A 22,311-nucleotide genomic window follows, 5' to 3' on the forward strand; every position below is an offset into this window, starting at 1 on the left:
AGTGTGTACAATGCGATTTCGTTGTTTTTTTTCAGATACGCTGTCACGTGTCTCGATTGGAAACTTCTAAACGAATCAGTTACGGAAAGGTTTAAAGGGAATCGCTGTTTGAAAAGCTGTGATGGAACATTGATAACGTTTACCAGCTTCATGGCCTCCTGCTCGGACGATAGATCTATTCGCATCTATAAAGTTACAGAATCGTTTCACCAGAAAGCCTCAAATTATGAAGAATCGGTGCAACAAGCGAAAAAGCCAAATGATGTTTCCGAATCTCTTAAAACTTTGAAGGTCGATGTTGTCAATGTGGTAAAAGCAGATATTGACTTTGAACTTGTAATTCTGCTGTCAACTGCTTTTTTGCGAGATTGGCACACGTTGACGTACACTTGCCTTCAGTCAGATGGCTCGCACCTTGCTGTCGTCACTCAGAATGGCTACCTGCTCGTGTTCTGTCTCTCGGAAGCTGACGTTATTTGTGACTCGAGCTCCGAGGACACCTGGGAGTTTGTGGATCGGCCGAAGAGTATCGTGTTCTGCAAGAAAGTGGCGAACGGATCACTGGAGGGGTTGTCTTGGAGTCAGAATTGTTTGTGCATGTCTTCGGCTGATTGTTGCTTGAACGTGAAAAACATGGAGTTTAAGTAAATGTGTTTGATTTTGAGCGCATTATTGCAAGTGTAAAATAAGCTGCGTTTTGTAACAGGACTTCTGTTATCAGATCCTCTCTGTAAAGACGCTTTCTCCGCATCCTTTAAACAAAATAATACCTTGCTTGCTGCCTAATTTTGTTTACCACAACTTTTTTCTGGACAATTATGAATTTATGCATTGGTTTGAATACATCAAATTAGATTAAATTACTGAATTCAAGCACTTATTTTTCCAGCTTATGAATTAGAAGTGAGTAAAAGTTGTCAATTTATCAACTGCATTAGGGACTTCTGTCTGATGCTTTGTTTTGTTTCTCACTGAACGGCTCTTTGGTTCCTTGTCTTTCCTGGACTTAACTATTTTAACCATTTTTTTGTTGGTTAGCTTTGTTGTATCTGCGAGATTTAGATAGTTTGTAGCAATTATATTAGTCCTGTTGGTGTTTTTTATGCGATTTTTCGCTGGACCGATTTTTCGTCTGAGCCATTTGACTTTTCGTCCTTTAAAACGGGATAAACAGGAAGCGCCCAGCGGGTATTAAGTTTTATTGGAGATCCTTAGCTGTGTTTAGTAGCCCTTCAAGTCCTTTGTGAGGTTAAGCTACTGGGAAGACCGTAGTATAAGGTTAAAAGGTCATTTTTAGGAGTTTTTGAGCCCAAAGTGTTGCAATTTTTCCTTTTTTCAATTTTTTTGGAGCAGTCTAAAACTGAGGCTTGAAGTTGATTAAGGTCTTTTGCAAGATATAAGTACTTTTTATGACCATTTAAGAGCTTTATGTTTTGGTAATCCAGACTAAAGCACGCAAATTTATACTAATTTTTTAAGTTTTTTCAGCTATAGGCGTCAAGGAACCTCCTCTAGGGTTTGATAATAGGTTACTTCATATTTTTTAGTGTTAATGGAATGGTTTTCAACATTTTAATATCACGAATTTCAGCATTTTTTGATAAAACTTGCAATTTTTTTAAATTTTTTTTGACAATTATTGTCATTATTCAGGGTTTTTCAACCTCAGGGGTTAGAAAAGCTCCGATAGGTTTTAATAATAAGTTAATGGAATTTTATTTGCGGCCATGGATTAGTTGTCAACTGTTTAATATCACAATTTTTAGCAATGTTTTATCAAGTTTTTTTAAAATTCTTTTTTGTCATTTTTTAGGTTTTTCTAGCCTCGAGATCGAAGGAACCACCTCCAGGTTCTGATAATAGGTTGCTGCTTATTTTCTAGATGTAATGGAATGTTTGTCAAGATTTTAATATCACGAATTTAAGCATTTTTGAAAAAAAATAGTTGCAATTTAAGTTTTTGAATATTTTTGGTTTCTTTCCAGCACCAGGGGCCGAGGGATCTGAAAGGTTTGATAATAAGCTGCTGTATAGTTTTCAGATTTAATGGAATGTTTATGGATACTTATGAACCAGCGAAACTACTTCAGGCTTGAAATAGGGATGCTGCATAGTCTCTTGGGACATTGAAAAGGTTAATATCACAAATTTTAGGAAGATTTTCTTAATATTTGCAATTGTTTTTAAAATTTTTTTATGTTTTTTCCCTCCCCTTATTGATCTTATTCTTACTGAAGTTTACGCATTTTACTGGCCAACGAAATGTTTTAAGTATTGAAGATGGGTTACATGACACTCCAGAGACAAAAAATGGTTTGGAACATTCTCACTGCGAAATCTGCATTTTTTTCTCGGTTGGGGTTTGTTTCCTTCTCTTTCTCTTCAACGTTTTGTCTCACACACTATCTCTCTTTCCTTACTCTTTTGTTGATAGCGCACTTTAGCTGCTGTTATGTGATATGATGTCATCATCTATTACCCTCATCAACGCTGAATTATAGTAGAAACGTTTTATCATAAATAATTGAATTGAACTTTTTAGGAAATGATTTTTAATTGCTCTCACACAAAGTTTAGCCATTAATCTTGATGGCCTTTTTCATGCGATTTTTCTCTTGGCGGGTTTTCCGTCTGACCCATTTGAATTTTCGTCCTCAGGAACAGGATAAAGAGGTAGCGCCTAGTGGTCATCAATTTCTCTCAGAGGCTCTCAGCTCACTTGTTTCCATGTATGCGATTCACATCAACTGTTTTGGAGAGGAATACTTATGGTGTGAAGGGCTGTTCTTAGAAATTGATCCCACACGCCCACCCCACACCCTTCACATTAGCCCCTCTCCCTTTCCCCAATCCTGCACATCGTTCAGGCCTTAAGGGAGTCGTGCAGCCAAAGATCCCGTTCCACTGCTGCGATGCACCCACGCTGCGCTCACCTCACGCCCCTTCAATTAAACTAAAGCTAGCCACTGACAAAGCGAATCGCTCGCCGGTCGTTTGTGAGAAATTTGCATCCGCGCTCATCTCAACCGGCTATAAAAGTGGGCCTGTTTTTTTCTTCGATTAAAATTTTATTCCGCTTAACCTTAGTTCACAGCTTGTCAACATTTTCGTATAATCTTGTTGACTTTTCTGGGGTGTTTTCATTCTTCCTTCATTCAGCTGAAAGTGCTTTAATCAGGAGTTGCTCTGCAGATTGATGAATTTAAACGGAACCGAGTCAATACCGAAAAACGAAATCCTAAATAGAGATGGAATTGACCTATAAAGCCCAATATTAGATGCCTGGTACTTGATCTGTTTTTTTAAGTCTTAGGTATCATCTCTAATGCTGTTTGATACTGATACTAGCCCCTAAATTGGTGCAACTTCAAATAGCCGCCGTCAGCCTCTCAACAACTATTATATAAGCAGGCTCCTCTTTTTATGACGCGAAGGGGATTATTGGTGGAGCGTCTTTTTTATCGGCAATTTTGTTGGTGTATTTGAAACAGCAAGTGAATTGCGTGAAAAAAGGTTTAGGTTATTTTGCTAAAGAGCCGAGAGGAGTGGTTTTCTGTTCATGCTATATCTTTGAGAGAGAGCTATAAAACTAGGTGTAAAAAGTTTTCGTTAAGCGAGGAAATTTTTCGGCATTTTCATTGCGATATTTTAAAGCAGTTTTTTTAAACTCCATTTTTGTCGTAGGTTTTTGCATGTTGACCATCTGCATCAAAGTTTTATACTCAATTTGATCTATTTTCACCATTTTGCCTTGTTTTACGCCTTTTCAGCAGTTTTTGTATTCTTCTATTTTTTTAGCATTTGGGGGAGTTCTGTGGTTCAAATAGCTGGTTTAGTGGTTTCGGTTGTCTTTCGCTACAATTGTTCTTGGTTTGGATTTGGTTTAAAGATACTTGAGTAAGTTAAGGCAATTTGTGGTCGATTTTTTCTCTTTTTTTTAAATTTTTTATGGTTTTGCATAGCTTAAGCTTCTGGCTATAGTTTTTCGTGCTAATCTTAAATTTGGAGCTATTGTATAGGTTCTGCTCCTAAAAGGAGCTATTGAAGGTCAGTCTTCAGTGAAATAAATGATGCAAATTCTTAATTATCTGGGATCGTTTTTTGTTCTTTGCATATTTTGTTTAATAAGTTTTTGCCAGGTGTTGGTTGGATAAGTGCCTGAACAAAAGCAGTAAAAAAAATTACTTTGCCAAATATTTGATGAGAAATAGAATTTTAGCATTTTGTGGATAATTTTGTTAAAATTTTTTGTCGAAAAATATTTTTTTATTGTCCTTCTTTTCTTCCTTTTCCTGTTTTCTCTTCTGAGCTATTTTGGCGATTTTTTCTGTCAGTCGGCAGTGTGGAAAGGGTTTTGAAGATGCTTGTTTTTGAGCCGCAATTCTCAATGATTCTTTATCAATTATTTTGTTAGTTACTTTTCCATTGTTTATATGCCTGTTATTGTTTCACATTAATTAGCATAATCAGCTATGAGATTTTTTTTCGTTCGGGTAGTCATTTTTGTACTCCGCGTCGTTTCCGGAAGTCTTCGGGCTAGGTTTTTTTTAACTCGCTCTACCTTTTGCGCACGTTTTTCGTTCTACATAATTCACCATTTCCACGTTTGACTTTGACTTATTTCACTCACTGTTTCAACCTAATGGATTTTAAATTCTTTTGCGTTTTGAGTTACGTAACGTAGTGAATACGGTCAATGTCAACGGTGCAAAATCAAAGGAACGGGATAAACCCATATAGCCTGGTCATTAAGTCATAGTGCATAAGGTTATCAAAGTTCATTAACGCGATTGCTAGCTGGCGCTAGTATTGTGCTTATTAGCCTTCAGTTTAAGCGTAATTGAGTTGATTGAAGTGTAATTTTGGAATCTAACAAAATTTGCAGAATTTACACACCAAATAAGAACACTTTGTGGCTTAGAAATTTCTCTCCATTTCTATCTCAATTTTTATCAGTTTCAATCCCAATGTGCGCCAAGTGGCTATTTTCTGGCAGTTTGCTGGCTATGTTCTTCTTCTATCAATCAAAGCTGTTTTTCTGTTATGAACCAGTAATTAACCAATTTGTATCAGCTTAATGATTAATATTTATCGATTCTTAAATGTTTTTCTATTTGGTTCTATTTAGTCATAGTTACCAGGTCTACTCTTCATTCTTATTCATACAAATCCCTGTCATCTCATTAGGAAAACAGGTGTTTAGGTTTGTTGACTCTTTATTCTTTTGAGAGCAGGTTTGTTTGAACAAGGATTGTCAAGGTTTGTTTGAACACGTGTTCTGATAACCGCGAAATGTTTGGATCACGCGCGCTATTTCGAAAGCAGTTTCGTAAGTTTTTGGTTAATAGCCGCCGTCAGCCTCTCAGTGGCTATTATCTAGGTGGTCTCCTTTATTTCGCTTTACCTTTTGATCACGTTTTTTATTTTACATATGTCACGATTTTCATGCTTGACTTCTGACTTATTTCACCCACTGTTCCAACTGAATGTATTTTAAATTCTTTCGCGTATTGAATTAGGTAAGGTAGTGAATACGGTCAATGTCAAATGTGCAAAATCAAAAGAACCGGATAAACCGATAAAGCCCTGGTCATAGTGTATCAGGTTATCAAAGTTCATTAAAGCTATTGCTAGCTGGCGTTAGTAATATGCTTAATAGCCTTCACGTTAGAAGCTGATTAAGTGTAATATCGGAAGATTAAGTGAATATGCATAATTTTCACACCAAATAAGATTACGTTGACACTTGGAAAAATTCTGTCAATTTCTATCTTTTTTAATTTTTTTTCTGTTTCAATCTCAATATGCGTCAAGCGGGTCAACTGCCGCTATTTTCCGGCCATTTTCCGGCTATGTTTTTCACTTTATATCTTGATAGTGGCATATATTAACCTCTAATGAGGTTATTTGAAGCGCCCTAGTGAGTTTCTTAGTTCCATTTTGGCTGCATCCTTCCCCACTCAATCCCCCCCGACTGAAGCGGGTTGCAAATGATTAGAGCTCCTACTAGTCGTTCGAGAGCAGTTCTTCCCACGTCAGTCGGTTATGTTTTGAAGTGCCTTAGTTAATGCCACCATGCTGAAGCAGTTTTTACTTGTTCGTCCTTTCCGCTGGTCGTTTGAGCGATTAGTGTCGTTAGTAGGTTATGTTCTATCAATGTGTTCATGCATAATTTCTTGATTGCTGCGTGCGTTTTTTGAGGTGATTCGTTTTCATTTTGCGGCAAACATTGAAGTATACCTGAAATGTTTCGCTTTTTGATAGAGATATCAAAATCTTCGTTTTTACGAGTTATCTAACGTAAATCGCACTCACGTGGTGCATAGCGCTCGGAGATTGTCCGTTGAACCGTTCATGAAGGGCGTCATACTTAGTCCAATAGTCTTTTCTCGAAGACTTTCGTTCTAGCTGCATTACATGAATTTGTCTTCTTAATTATCACGGGACAACTAATAGTTTTTTTTACTTTGTGTATTACTTTAGTGTAGTGTGTTCTATGTAAACTATATGCCGACTTCAGGAAAGTGGTCGGCTAGATACCTCCGTTAGATAAAAAAGATGCGTTTTCTTTCAGATAGTTATGATGACGCAATCTAAGAAAGGCCAGCCGGTATTGGTGCCACTCAGAAACAACCACAGTAAGCTATTGGCACCTGCAGCTGCTCAAACTATCAGTGGGAGTCTTTTTAAAAGGTTGCAGAACAATTCGAACTCCTTTATTAATACTTCCAGTGTAAGAAAGTTAGTCTCAATTCCTACATCTCGCCAAGAAACATTCGCCATTCACAATAATCACAAAACGCAAATCGAACTACAAGACCACTCAGAAACTAATCTAATTCCGACAACTGAACTTTCTACTGATTCCAGAGTTAATCAGGCCCTAAGTGATGCTCACGACGAAGTTGTGTCAGACTTAACAATGGGACTTCACAATGAAGAAATAGTTCTGCAAGAAACAGTTGTGCCTTATGAGTCAGAAGACGTGTCCACCATAGACAACCAAATTTTGTCTGGTTCGGCCAACCAGGGCAAATGTGAAATTATTACGTCTTCCAGTTACAACCTACGTCATAAAATTCCTCGAAAATATGATGCGTATGATCCCGATATTGAGCAAAGTTTTAATGAATTGAGTTCTGCGAAAAGTTACCTTTCTCCTATTCCCAATGCAAATAAGGAATGGAAAAGAAGAGAATCGTTTTGTGAACCGTCACCAAAAAAATCTAAGCTCACCGAAGACGAAGATTTTGACATGTGTGAGTTCTTTAAAGACGAGAATGAAAATTCCGGCGATGAATCTCAGGTTTCGAAACGTAAAAATATTTCTGCCGGTCCCGATGTGAAAACGTCGGAATCGGTGTCCTCCATGCTTTCAATTCCCGACGAGACCCTCTTCTGTGACTCGAATGTGAACAAATTGTCGGTTAAGCTAGTGAAATTGCTGAGAGATTCACCCGAAGGAGTGCTAGATTTGAAAACTATCGTTTCATGTCTCAATCCCAAAAATAAGCGACGTATGTACGATATTGTCAACGTTCTGTGCGGAGTCGGACTTATCGAGAAAGAGCTCAATAGCTCAGTTTTAATCTGGAAAGGCGGCGGCCCTTTTTCCAATTCTCGAGATGTGAAGCAGAAATTGGCAGAAGTTCGAAGAGAAAACGAACGATTAGAAATATTAGAGAAAACGCTTGAACAGCACAGGTTTTGCATGGAGCAAAGTTTGAAAAATTTGGTTGATGATTTAAGCGCTGAAGAATTGTTGTACGTTTCTCAGGGAAGGATTGCTTCTTGTTTCGGGAGTAATCAAACTGTAATTGCAATTGAAGGGTCACCAGGAACTAAAATACAATGTCCAAATTTAACACATCGTGACGATCAAACTCAATTTGAGCTTCGAATTACCTCTAAAACGAAGTCAATTAAAGCAAAGTTAGTGCAGCCTTTCGGTGGTACAAATCTTAATCATTTACCAACTGTGCCATCTTTCTCAGGGGAACACAATTTGGCCGGAAGCTATGTTGAGTTGATACCTGCTCCTTCACACACTGATTATAGACTAGCTTTAGATGATTCTGAAACTCTTTTCGATTTGTACTGTTAGGCAGATAGGATAATTTGTTAAATTGAATAAAAAATGTAGTCAAATATTTTTTTGTCAAGTCGAGCATTACCGATGCATTCTTTACTTATTTTCCCACCAGCTGTAGGCCAGAACATTCAATTGTTGGGTACTTGAATCATCATCTCAAAAATTCTTTTTTAATAAAGCAGAAAGAAAAACATTTTTTTCCGACCCCTCTTGAGGGGGGAGGAACTATATACTCAAATGGGTTTTTTCTGTTCAGAAAATTTTGACCGATCGATATATTCGTCGTACAGAGTTGAGAGTGGTATCATTATAAAGCCCCTCCAGCGTAGAATATGGAACTGAGAAAATTTTTTTGAATTTCGGATTTTACAGAGAGTTATCGAGGTTTGAAGTTTTGTGAAAAATAGACGGATTTCCGTTGTTTTTATTCTTACTTTCCGGAATTTCGCCTAAGTTTTCGTCAATTTTGCTTAAAATTGTTAACAATAGTACTTTTGATTTTATCTTTAGAAACCAAAAAGTATTTTTGACTGTTTTGATTTAATTTTTTTGGCTAAAATTTTGGCAAAGTATTTCAAAATTCAGCTTTTTTCATCAAAATTGCCCAGAATTAGCTTTTTTGTCCACTTTGCTTAAATTTGCCGATAGTACACACCCCGAAAACAACAAAACAATCTTTGTAAACAAAAGGAGAGGGTTTTACTTCCACTTCCATTGAGAGTAGTCTAGAATCTAAATTTTGCCTTTTTTTGCTCAGTTTACTCTATGATTATTAAAAACGCAGAGTATATTTTTGATCTTTTAACTAACAAATTATCTAGATATAAAACAATTGAAACAATTGAGTGTTCTAAATGGACAATTAGCAATTAGATGGGCTGGTTTTGGTCCAATCATGGACTGTTAGAGCCAATCAGTCGGTCTTTTTTTAAAGAAAAATTCGAACTTTTTCATTTTAATTAAAGAACAGAACAATTCACGTCAAAGCTCATTTTGATAGGTCCAAATAGCTTCCTAAAGGGTTCCAAATTAATATATCCATTTTCTCTACTCGAAAGATTATAGTCGTTTTGACTTTTAAAAATGTTTGTTTTTAAATAAACAGTATCTCGTTGAGTTTTGCCACTATTTTGCTTTTAATTTGGTCAACTTGTAGCTTAGTGTCACCAAAGAAAGAAAGTTTCTTCTTTCTACTGAAATATTTGTGGTTTTACGCGTCAAGTTATGGTTTTCTGGCTTTGGTTCTAACTGATTTCATGTTTATTGAAACATGAACGTTGTTTTCTAAACGTTGTAAGAAAACGTTGTTTTCTCGTTTTTACACCCCTTTTATCGTTTTTTTCTCGTTGTTTTCTCGTTTTTACACCCCGTTTTTACATCCCTTTTTAAACGTTGTTTTCTCGTTTTTACACCCCTTTTATCGTTTTTTTCTCGTTGTTTTCTCGTTTTTACACCCCGTTTTTACATCCCCTTTTAAACGTTGTTTTCTCGTTTTGTCACCTTATCACATTATTGACAGTTCGCATACTACATTATTGGCGTTCAAAGTAAAGCACAAATCAACTTATAAAAGTATTGAAAGTCAAGATTTTGTTTTTAACGGCTTCGACATCCTTTCTCGAAGAATTCAATTGAATTTTTTTACAATTGTCTTTAACTGTCAATTTTACTTTGTCGTTTTAGTGGTATGAAGTTACCTGGATAATGACTGGTCTTCTGAGCATTTTACGAGGAAGTAAATGAGTCTTTATTCTGATTTTAGTAGATAGCTCATGGCTTTTATTTCTTTGAAGTCATTTGTTTTCAAAAAAAAACTTTAACGTTTAACTTCGCATTTGTTTTTTTTTGTCTATTCGTTACCTAGTCTGGTTAATTACAGGTCACATATGATTTTTGTTGTCGAGGGAAGGTGCAAGTGTATCAAATCTCATGATTTTTTAAAGAAGTCGGTATGAATTTATATAAGTGTTTTTGGCACAAAAAGTAATCTAATTTTTTTTATTTTTGTCTGTTTATTGTTCTTTATGTAGACGTAAGGCTTATTTTTAATACTTACAGCTCTCAAGCGCTTCATTTGGACGAAAAGTCGAACCTCTTTATTTTTTTTTATTTTGCAGCTAATGATTTTCATGACCTGGTTTTCAAAAACGAAAGTGTTAAATATTTTTTCACTTTTTCTCTTTTTGATTTACTTGTTACCTATTGTCATTAATGAGAAGGTCTATACTACATTTTTGGCGTTCGAGGAAGGCTCAAACATATTTTGGGGCCAATTATTGCTTTACGGCTTCCACAGCGTTATCTCGCAAGTTTTAATTGAATTTTTTTTTGTCTGTGTTTTTTTTTGTAACCTCATAAAAAAGGAGGCGAATGTTATCGTAAAGATATTGGATAAACATATCGCCATCAAATGGTTTTCCTCACTTTCAAAGTGATTGTTTTTAAAAATATAAGCCATTTTTTTAAAATCTTAATTGTTTTTTGTCTAATTATTACTGAGCTTTTCTATAGAGTGGTCTCACATTTTTTCTAGTGAAGTAGAAGTTATTTTGTTTATTTTCAGTTTTGTCCAACGGTCTTTTGAGCTTGTTAGTAAGTTTTTTATAATGGACATAGGTATTGGATGTATTTAATTTTTGTTGTTATTGTTGTTTGATTTTATTGTTCGTCTTGAATTGCTTTCTTAATATTGACTGATGTCATCAATATAATGCGGCATATTTTTACTCCACTGAGTTATTTGCGTTGGAGGCGATCTTTGTTCATAGACATTTTTTTGGAGAAATACTTGAATTTTTGTGGTTTTCTATGTGTTCCCATTTTGGTAGACATTTATGCCAAAAGTGTTGATGAGCGGGGTCGGAACTTTAAGGGCGAACGCACATTACCGAGCCTTCTTGTTGCTTTTAGAAACTTAGTATTTTAATTGTGATGTAAGAACTTTTTCTTTGGATTGAGGTACATTAATGCAATTGACAGATGTCGAGCGGCTAATTTTTTTTTTTTAAAAAAATGAAAAATTGTGAGAACGCGAAGATAAAAAAATTTTGCATAAGATATGCGTGATATTGCTTGAAAGCAGCTCTACTTGTTCAACTTACAGTTGGCTAGAGAAATGAGACCTTGAAGTACAATGAGGTACGCGAGAACGGTTCATACTAGATGCACAAGTTAGAGAGCTTAATACCGTCAGTGTGTATTGTTTACTTAGCTCACAGGGCGTGAATTTAAAAGATGCTGGTTTGAATCTGGTACTAGTCCTTTTTTAATTGCTGTCAAGGTTATAGCAATTATATTAACACTGCAGTCTTTTTAAAGCAACTTTTTTGCTGGATCGACTGTTTGCCTGGCGATATTGACTTTTTGTCCTCAAAAACAAGATAACAAACAAGTAAAGAGCGGCGTTAATGCTCTGAGCAGCTCTCTTGCAGTTTTACTAGTGCAAATGTACAATGCTCCCAATCTCTGAAAGACAAAAATTAACAGTGTGAAGGGGAGTGTCTTGGCCTTCCTCTCCTTGCTCCACCGCTCCGCTCACTCCCTTCACCACTCGTCTGCCCCCGTCCAATTCCACGACACCTTACCCCCAACGCCTGCTCCCCTTACACGCTCTCGGCCCTCGCCTAAACCTACAAAAATACCAATGCACCCCTTTTTCTACTCCCTGTTCCCCCCTCTCTTAGGTTTAAGCTGGCCTCACGAAGACAAAGCTAGCTGGCGCAAAAGCCTACTGCTTGCTAGTTGTTTGAGCTATTCGCCTTATTTGAGTTAAGTAGTTGGTTAAAGTTAGTACATTTATATAAGCTATTCTAACGGACAATTGTTCTCTCGGAAGTTTCAAAAAGAGTACGTGCTGAGCATTGGAAAAGTTTTAAACGAAGTATTAATGCCAATGCGTAATCTGTCTTAACTATCACGCAGCATCTCTTCGCAATGTAGTGCAACGGTCACTGATCATTTTTGTTGTCTCTCGAGACGCCTCAACATTCTGTTATTCTCTTCTATGATCGATGGGACACTCATCTAGAAAACGGCGAATGAGGTCGAATATGCTTTTTCGCGACAGCATTCACAAATCTGCTTTCCTACACAGTATTAAGTCTCCTCATCACAAGATGCATTTTGAACTTGAGTACCCTGCCATAGAGATTGCGTACTTCGATTTTAATACGTGAAAATATATCTGTTGACTGCTTTTGATTATGGAACTAAAGACTTACTCAAGTAATAAAAAAGCGAGTTTGCGTTCTAGTTCCCGCTTCAAACGGAAAATTGAAAAGAGTTTATTTGTTCTTTTCTCAAATTAAGATTTACTGTTTTTGATTGAGTTCATCACAAATCTTTTCGAAGCCGTTGTTCGTGTTAAAACTGAAATGGCTCAGATAATTAATTTGGATAATTGAATTTTTCAAGTAATCTCCCTGTTGACAATAGTCCAACAACAAAAAGTTCGGCTTTTGTATAAAAACATTAATAATATAGGGCAGCTAATGTTTGGTATAACTCTTTGAATTTATTAACTACTCTCAAACGAAGTTTGAAGCAAATTTTGTTAGTCGTTTTTAATGCAACATTTTTAATTGGCAGTTTTGTGCTTTTTGTTTTTAAGCATTTTCATTCTCCTTGATTTTTTTCCCACTTAAGCTCTTCGTTTTTGAGTGATACAAGGTGCTCTTGATCTGAAAGCAAGTTCGTTTTTAAAAGCGAGTGTGAGCGAAAGGAAATCGAAGCCATTGTAGCTGAGTGCTTACGATGTCAGACTGGTAATGTGGAGGTCCTGGTGCGAACCCCTGTGGGGTCAGTTTTTTGTACCCATAAAACTTTTTGAAACTACACTCTTATTTCTCGGCTCTCATTCGAGAGCAATTCATCCTACATTTTATAACCTTTTTGCATTGGCTGCTGGTAAAGCATTTGCAGTAATCACTATGTCAAAACTGACCGACTATCAGCTGACGAATTGCTTTCAAACCACCAAGGTGGAAGGCTTTTGGGAGGTTTGAGGCTATTGGGGGAGGAAACTGCTAGAGATACAAATGATTATTATATTTTTATTGCATTTTACTGAAGAGATTTTTATTTAGTAAGCTAGGTCAAATAATTATATAAATTTGAGTTCAGCTGCTACAATTCGGATCAAGGGTCATAAAGATTGCAAGTCGTTGCAAACGCAACGGTCAAAAAATCAAAAAGGTTTCCATAAGACGTCTGAGTCATACCATTAAAATCCACGTCACTCTAATGAATCCGTGCGTTTTTTTCTAATTGCTTTTTACTTAATCGGTATTGAGGAGTTAGAATAGGTTTGAAAAGTCGTCTTTGCAGTTTTCTTGAAAACATTTATTTGATTTCTAGTATTTTTTTGTTTCACTTTTCCTTTAACTGTTTGAAAGCCAACTAATATTTTAAAAGTATCTAAAAATAAATTTATTAGTTTATTGCGGACATTGTTCCAATTCAAATCAACAGTCTACTTATTGAACTTACCGTCCCCTCCTATTCTTTAATTTCATCAATTGCTTCCGTCTTTTTCGTTTAATCAGGCAATTTGTTCAACTCTCCTTTCATTGGGTGAGTCGAGAAGAATCTATTAATAAAGTAAGTCGCCTCCCATTGGGTGACATGGTAGTTAAGCCTCTCAATTGAAGCAATCATTCTGTGATATTATCACTCGATCTATTCAGCTTCTTTATATCTCCCCACTTTTTGTGCGAGCTTTTATTTATTTTGAGCGCTACCCCCTCTCGTTGGGCGGTAAAAAATCACGGTAGATTGTGCCGCCTTTGGCATCTTGTACCCAGCTCTTGCTACTGGCTCACAGGTCTGCACTTCTATCAGCATTATAGCGTTTCCTCGTATTAGTGTGATTAAAACCGATTGAGCAAGCGTGCTGAAAGCAACTGACAAACCAGCTGGGTCCAAACTTCTGTTGTCAGTGAGTAGAGCTATTCGCTTCAATGTCTTTCCCACCAATGCAGGGAAACAACCAGATGATTGAAAAGCCATCGGAATGAATCGAACACCTATGTTGACACATTGTTGGGAATAATGCTCAATCATCTTTTCTTCAGCAGCTCTTAGGTCAGACGTCCTCATGGCATTTGAAATGATACTGGGTTGCAGTGGCGATGTAATGATAACATCCAGAGCTGCTGGCTGTCCAGCTGACGAGCAAGGTGAATACACATCTCCAGGTCGAGAATATGTTTCTGGTATCACGTTTTTCTGCTCGCACGCTGCCGGTATGGAAGCTGCCAATAACCAAGCTCCTGATTGAGGCAGAGAGAGTGACAATAAACAAGCCTTTTCCCTATCGGATGTTTGGTTTTGAATTAATTTATTGGAGCGACTGCATCAAGCACTTCCTGTATTTTGCTTTGAGTAAGTTGCGATATTGACAAATCATCTAGTTCATCAATCATTTTGATATAGGTGTTATCTGCCGTCGGACTTTGGCCAGTTATAACTTCTACCAATGTAGCAGACTGCGATACCGAGCCAATATAGGCTGCTTTTATCTGGTCAGACGCTTGTCTGACACCAATCTGTCTTAATGATAGGCAAACAAGCTTGAGGCCGTGACTCATTGGATAAGATTGTGCCCATTATATTCTCGAAAGTTTTCCTTTGAAGAGAGTCAAATTCCTGAAAATTTTTTAAGGCTTCCTACGATGGTGTATTGCAGCGCAGGGAATATACCATTTTTTGTGCACCCAATCAACTACGTAGAATGCCAAGAGCACACTGTGGGTCATTTATGCACTCTAGGTTCTCCAGTAGTTTTTCGATCCTTTGAACACGCTTCTGTAACGAGGTAGCAACGAATCTGGGGGAGCCAGCGGAAGCTTTAAATTCTCCAATCAACCGTGTTCAGAGCTCCTTATGGCCAGACCTCACATTGTCTCTTCTGAGTGCTAAGGCGCAGCTTTTGCCCGCGACAGTCAATATAGCTGAAGCCTCGTTTAGTTCGGTTTCTGTTCCAGCAATAATGCCGTTGTCAAGGTAACATCAGTGCTGGGTAGGATTGAGTATTTTTGATTCAGTCTCTTCTTCTATAGGCCACAATTTTGACGGAAAACAGCAGTGGGCCCAAGGGAGCGCCTTCTCGCACGCAGGATTGACTAGTTACAGATTTGTTAATATAATAAAGATGACTGTGCTGTTAGTAGTACTATATGGAAAATGATGCAAGATTTGGCATTTCGGTAACAGCTCTGTCTAAAATTTGACTTCTTTTAATGGAATTAAAGGCGTCTGTAATGGCGTGTAATGGCTTGTTTAGATTGATCAAATGCTGCGAAGTTAACTGCGTGTAAAAGGTGTTTTGTGGATGGACCAGAAGCTGAGAAATTTGGGAAAGCTTCTATTTGGCTAAATACAGTTGGCTCATCGAACTGATACGCTCGGAAGCTGTAATCTTCAAATTGCACAACCCAACTACAACTGCAAGATGCAACAAGAAGCAACTTCAACTCCAGCTGCAAAGGGGCCCAAGCTAAGCGACACACTGTTCATGAAGACCCTCTCTGCCATCCAAAGCGCGCATCTGGAAGCTTTGCCTTCCACTTATAGCAACAAGTACGCTTAGGACCATAGCTTTGTGATAGTTGGAGTAGGGCTGGCCAAGAACATGGACGAGGTCAAGGCAGCAATCAGCAACACCTACCCCATCACAGTGATAGACCTTCCTGAAATCCTTGCAACCGCCACCCAAATTGTAGCCGATGCCGTGATTCATGCTAAGACCACCCGATACACGGACTTCGACCGCAGCGAGTTCCGCCAGGAATGCAAAGACAGACAAGACCACCTTTACTCCAATCTACTCCGCAAGCTCCTCAAAGTGCCTCCTGAACCCAACGAGCAAGAGAATCTAGACTGCGACACAACGCCCACTGATTAAGACTCCAACTACTGCCCCCAACGACAACAACTACAGCAACTGAAACCACAACTGCGACAAAGGGACTTAGGAGACCTGGGAACCCACAGCTCAAGAAGTTCCTGCTCAGACGAGCGAAGCACACATCACCATCATCAATTGCAATTGCAGCAGAGGTTCTTCTTCCAAAAGGTGTATAGTTTAAGTCCTCTAAATGCTTGCATCTTATCTGTTTCTACTCCATCGGATGAGACAATTTCTCCTCCCGAATTGGCCTTGGAGGCACAACGCCTGAGCACGAGCTGCAAGTCCTGTGAATTCACTAACTGTTTTTCTTTTTTGCTTCATCGATGCAGCTTCATTCCAAAGTCCGGCATAGTCCGCCGCTTTCCAGCGCTCACACCTTTTTGACAATAAGTTTTCCTGATTTTGTTTTTCTTGCCACCCCTATTAGATGCTCGTAATATGCATTTACTAATTTCATATGGCTTCTTCCAGTTTTCTGTGCAGTTTGGATGTGACTCACCCCTCAATAGTTTTGGTGAGAACGTCCAACCAACTGAGTCGAAATTTGACAGTTATGTACCGTAGTGTTGGAATCTGCTTCTCACAAATTGTTTCCAAGCCTCGTGGTTCAATAGCATTCTTTTTGATGCACCAGGATTGCCCTCTGTGCTTGAAATTGTTTGTGTTCCGCCTGTGAAAACGATCTCGTACAGATAATCACATACCTACAGATAATTACTATACCTACAGATAATCAAATGATTGATCGAAATTTTTATTTTGTATTTCGTAAATTGTTTTTCGTTTTAGCTTCAAAATTTGTTCGGAGTACTGTACCTTGATCTTCTGCATTCCAAACCGCAGATTTTTTTACTTGACAATTTGAAGGTATTTTGCCTATTGATGTCTTTTGTTCAACACAACTTCCACGTGGGAGTGATTTAGGCGTAAGTGCTTAATGATAAGGTTTATTTATATAAGCTAAATATTTTATTTGGCTAAAACAAATTGGGGCATTGTTCGTGAGGTTATTAATTGCTCTCAGACGAAGTTTTCAGAATTATAATAGTCTTGTGTTATTTTTTAATGAGATTTTTTGCTTTACCAAGTTTGTCCGACGCTTCTAATTTTCCGTCCTCAAAAACGGGATGAAACTTCTGAAACCAAAATCTTATTTAGGGTATATCAAATTGACGGTCTTCAGAAGTAAAGCAAATTGTTGGCAAGGTTTCAACTGTGGATGAAAATTTAATATCTGAAGTTTACTATCTGAAATTTTTATACGTATCAAAACCTTGTTATGCAGATAATTAAGGCTTAAAAACACTTTATACGTTACTTGAAACAGAACCTCAAGAGCGGGCTCAGATAAACTCAACGGCACTCAGACCGTCTAATCATCAGGTCTCGGCAAAAATATTTGCAGCCCTATTTCAACTAATAGAAAAAGTCTGCACATGTTTAAGTCTGCAGATGACTGAATCTGATTTGTTTGCCCGGTATATTCAGCAAAGGTTCTATTAATTGTTCCGACCCCTCAAATGGGTTTTTTGTTGTTCAGACAATTTTGGCCTATCGATATATTCATCGTGGAGAGTTAAGACTCGTATCATTAGAAAGCGTGTCCAGCGTAGATTATGGAATTAAAAGTATTTTTTAATTTTCGTTATTTACAAGGAGTTATCGAGGTTTAAATTTTGAGAGTGAATTCAGGTGAGATTTTATTCACATTTTCTGGAATTTTTGACTAAAACTTCGCCAATTTTGCTAAAGTTTGTCAATTTTTTTAGAAAGTGCTGTTGATTTTTATTTGTAAAGAGAAAAACATATTGTAGGATATTTTTTAATTTTTTTTTTCAAGAATTCTAGCTAAATATTTCAAAATTAAGACTTTCATCAAAAACAGCACGAAATAAGTTTCTTTAGTCCAGATTGATTAAATTTATAAGAAGTGAAGACCCAAACACCACTAACACAATATTTGTAGACTCAAAAGGGGGCTTTTTCTACTTCAAATTCCGTTGAAAGTTTTCTGTAATTAAAACTTTGCAGTTTTTGCTAAATTTGTTGATTATCAAAAATGCAGCATCTGTTTTTGATTTTTTAACAAAGAAAATATCAATATCTATAACATTCAAATAATTTAGTGTTCCTAATGAACGAACAGCATTAGCAGGTCTAGTTGTGGACCAATCTGGGATTGGTATAATCCAAAAATAATTCGGATTGTAATCAGTCGGTCTTTTTTATAAAAAAAATCGATCTTCTCTACCTTAAATAAATAACAGAACAGTTCAAACCAAAGCTCACTAATGGTAGGCCCAATTGGCTTCCTAATTCGCTCCACCTTTTTGTATCTAGTTGATTACTTGAAAGCTTATGGTCGTTTTGTCTTTTAAAAGTATTTGATTTTTGAATAAATATTGAATTATTGAACTTTGCCTCTTAATTTGGTCAACTTGTAGCTTATTCTCACCAACGAAAGAATGCTTCTTCTTTCCATTGAAATCAAATTCAATCTTCATTGCGCTTTTACACCTTAAGTTGTGGTTTTCTGGCTTTGATACTACTAGATTTCACATTTTAAAAAAATGTTTGTATTTGCCCATTTTTTACCTTTTCTGGTTTTGTCACATTATCACGTTATTGAGAGTTCATATATCACATTATTGGCTCTCAAATTAAGGCGAAATTGATAATTTTAAAATTCTTGATGATAAAGAGTATGATTTCAAGGGCTTCGACACTACTTTCTCGAAGAATTTATTCAATTTTTTTTAAAAAAATTTTGTCTTTAACTGTAGTTTTTACTTTGTCTTTTTAGTCGTATGAAATTTCCTGTACAATGACCCGGTTTCATAGGCTTGTCATCGAAGAATAGTTGAGCCAGTATTCTGACATTAGTAGATAGCTGATGGCTTTCATGACTCTGAAAATAATTTTTTTCCAATTTAAAAAAAACAGTTTTTAACTTTACAATTTTGTTCTTTTTATTGTCTGTTTGTTATCTAATCTCGTTAATTACAGGCCAAATGTGACATTTTTGTTGTCAATGAAAGGTGTCAAATGGGGATTGTTGTCACACAATCTAATGTTTTTAAAGAATTCGTTGATTTTGCTGTCTTCGACACGGAAAAAAAGTAAATTGATTTTTGTCATGTTAGACGTTCTTTTTGTAGACGTAAGACATATTCTGGATAATTGCAATTCTCAAGAGCTTCCTTTGGAAGAATAAACGAACCTACCTAATTATTTCATTCTGTAATTAATCGCGTTCATGTCTTTGGAAATATTTTTTTTCGAGAAAAAAATTAAAATGTTACTTTATTTTGCATTTTTTTCATTTTTGTTCATTTGCCACCTAGCTTCATTACCGAGAGATCACATAATACATTATCGGTGCGCACAGAAAGCGCAATCGAACATATTTATAGCCATAGCATGGCTTTACGGTTTCGAAAGCGTTTTCTGCCAAGTTTTAATTGATTTTTTGTTTGTTGTCTATTTGTTGTTCTTTTTGTAACCGCATAAAAAATTGAATACCGGCAGTTTTTAATTCCTTCTATAGAAGCATTGACAATTGTAATCCAAAGGGATGTTTTATTTGATTTCTAATGGTTTTCAATACTTTGAGTTTGTTTTTTTTAAAATAAGCGCATTTTTCAACTTTAATGTTTTTGTTCTTTATTTTGTCTTATTGTTACCAAGCCTTTTTTGACTAATCCCTTATCTTTTCTGGTGAATTACAAGTTATTTTGTTTAATATCAGTTTTATCTGACGCTATTTTGACTTTGTTTTTTAAACGGACATGAAGTTTTTGATGTAATTAGTTTTTGTTGTTGTTGTTGTTTGATGTTGCTGTTCGTCTTGACTCGCTTTCTTAAGTTTGCACATCTCATCAATCTAATGCACCATTTTTACTCCACCACTGAGTTATTTTCCTTGGAAGCTATCTTTTCGTTCATATACCAAATTTTTTCAAAAAAATATTTGAATTTTTGGGTTTTTCTATGTTCCTCATTTGGTAGACAATGATGCCAAAATTGTGGATGAGCGGGGTCGGAACCTTGTGTGCGCTCGCACATTACCGAGTCGCCATTTTTTCTAAATTAATTTTGCCTAAAGCAATTAATCCGTTATTGGGGACAGTTGAGTTCCTTTTTTCCGTTTCTTGTTCGTGAACTTAAGTGTGCGCAATTAATTGTAATATATGGGCTTTGTTTAAACTAGTGTACAGCGTCTCAATTTCGAAATCAGAACTTCCCTTTCTCCGAACAAACTTTTTTCCTCTAGCATATGTATAAAGCGTTTTTTGTGGATAGTTAGTTGTTTCTTTGTTTTGTTTACAAAACCTGAGCGTAAACGCTTCTGAGTTATTTTTTGACTTTGAGCTGGTTAGTTGGTTTGCTAAATGTCAATCAAAATTTGAATTCATATGTAAAGATGCTGGTACCAACAAGTATAACAGAATGAGCTATGCTTTTCCTCCTGGGTAGCGTACAAGTCGACCTTTGTAAGGCTAGGTTTAGCGGTTTGATCAGGAGCTTTTGAAAATCAAAATGAGCTGATTCAAAACCAATTTCATAAGGCTGTAAGTCAGCAATGCAATGAATTTAGTTAAGAATTATTTAAGAAAATGACGTATGAAATTAATGGTTTAGACTTATTTTGGCCTTGAATTAATCGTATTTTGGAGCGAAATTTGCACTAAAAGAGCAGGCCAGTATATTTGGGTAATTTTGTGTAGACATGCTCTGTGATTTTGAAAAAAATCGTATATTTATCAAGAAATACTCCCCTTAGCAGACGTGGTTCTGTTTTCTTCGCCCTTCGTCCGAAACACATGAACTTATTTTTTTACTGCTAAGCATAACTTGTTATCACCGGTTCTCAATAGTGCGATTATGAAAGTATTTTTCATCCAGGTTTCTCATTTGCTGGAATGGTAGTGTCAGCGAAATGCGTTATCTGGAACTTTTTTAGTTAAATCTTCAATTAATGTAAAAGACTGTCAAATTTATTTCGCGTAAGTTTTGCATGCTTCTGCGAAAAAGGAAGCAATCAGCGTATTTATTTTCCCTCTGAATTCGATTCGGCCTTTTGTTACCAGCAAGATTTGATCAGTTTAAGTAAAACAAACGTTTCCAAAATCTATTGCATTTTGCAGTATTTCTTGAATTGACGAGATAACCTGCGCGTGAAGGCTGCGACCAGAACCAAAATTTTCCAATGGGAAAAGTTTGTTTGCTATAAAATTTATCAACAGTTAGCTCAAAATTTTAGCACTTTTAGCACTTTTGTGACCATTATCCAAAAGTATTGTATGACTGTAGAAGAAACTGCTTTGAGAGGATGTTCTTATGATTTTTCACTGGGATGATTTTGGTTTCACTGCGTATCTTCGTTCGTTATCTTCACATGGCCGGTTATAGTCCTGGTTTCTGTTATTAATAGCCGCACAGTGATAGCTTGGGCTATAATTGGCCTTCTTGGCTTTTTACAATTCAAAGAATTTGAATTGTATTGGCCTGTCTTTTAAGATCTGTTCACACATTTTCATGATTTTTGAAGTCAAATTGGAGTAGTGATTTTGTTCACGCCGAAACAGGAAGTGAAGCAAGCAAGCTAGTGGTTTTGCGGCGTGAAACTTTCGCTCTAATTATGAATTAGAAAGAGAAAACGGCGTTTGAACAAAAATTCGCTTTCTCGCTAGGGGTTTTTTGTTCACATGCGGCAATTTCACTTTGATTTTTACTGTTTTTTCGATTTGTTGGATCGGATTTATTTGTAAATGGTTTTCCCAATCCATTCATGGTTAGTTCTAGACCTAGTTTTTTGTTTTAACCAAATTTTCATTTCTCGTTAGTGGTTTTTATTAACATATGGGAATTTCCTTTTGATTTTTAATGCTTTTTCGATTTTTTGATCTGATTTTTTCTAAATGGTGCTCCCATTTCACGCACAGTCCGTTCTAAGTCTAGTTTTTTTTGTTTAGTCAATGAAAATTTGTTGAATTGTACGTTAGGACTTGCCCTGCTATGTTTTTTATTTCGTCGTCAAGATTTTTGTTACGACCATATGACGTCACAACCACTTCAAATCTGCTTTTTGTTCATTCGTTCATGCAATTTCAACTGAAGTGCGTGCGTGACGTCATTTTTCGCTCTTAGTGGAGCAAGTTTTTTTTCATTCGCGTAATTAATTTTTGGTTACATTGACTTTTGTTTATTTTAATTCAAAGAGATAAGATCAAATGAATGTGTGTCACTCTAAAGGAATGTTTTTTGAGAGCAGCTAATAGAGGCACCATTAACATACAGAATTGTAATC

The 22,311-nt window shown here is 36.4% G+C and overlaps 3 protein-coding genes across 6 annotated transcripts in view; all 3 read left to right on the forward strand.

Moving 5' to 3' along the window:
• Positions 1–735, forward strand: part of LOC142341652 (uncharacterized) — a 64,502-nt gene extending 63,767 nt beyond the window's left edge. For all 3 annotated transcript variants that reach the window (XM_075392766.1, XM_075392768.1, XM_075392767.1), the window contains one exon: positions 36–735. In XM_075392766.1, coding sequence (XP_075248881.1) covers positions 36–648 — 613 coding nt within the window. In that variant the 3' untranslated portion in view covers positions 649–735. The remainder of the gene's footprint in view (positions 1–35) is intronic.
• The window catches only part of LOC142341654 (E3 ubiquitin-protein ligase RNF10-like), a 323,897-nt gene that overhangs the window by 170,482 nt on the left and 131,104 nt on the right, over positions 1–22,311 (forward strand). The gene's annotated exons all lie outside the window — the stretch shown is intronic.
• On the forward strand, positions 2,031–8,148 carry LOC142340958 (uncharacterized). Its single transcript, XM_075391755.1, has 2 exons — positions 2,031–2,134; positions 6,575–8,148. The coding sequence occupies exon 2, from the start codon at positions 6,581–6,583 to the stop codon at positions 8,102–8,104; it is 1,524 nt and encodes a 507-aa protein (XP_075247870.1). The 5' UTR covers positions 2,031–2,134; positions 6,575–6,580; the 3' UTR covers positions 8,105–8,148.

Source organism: Convolutriloba macropyga, chromosome 6 (assembly GCF_964194025.1).
Source record: "Convolutriloba macropyga chromosome 6, txConMacr16.3, whole genome shotgun sequence".
NCBI classification, from domain to species: Eukaryota; Metazoa; Xenacoelomorpha; order Acoela; family Convolutidae; genus Convolutriloba; species Convolutriloba macropyga.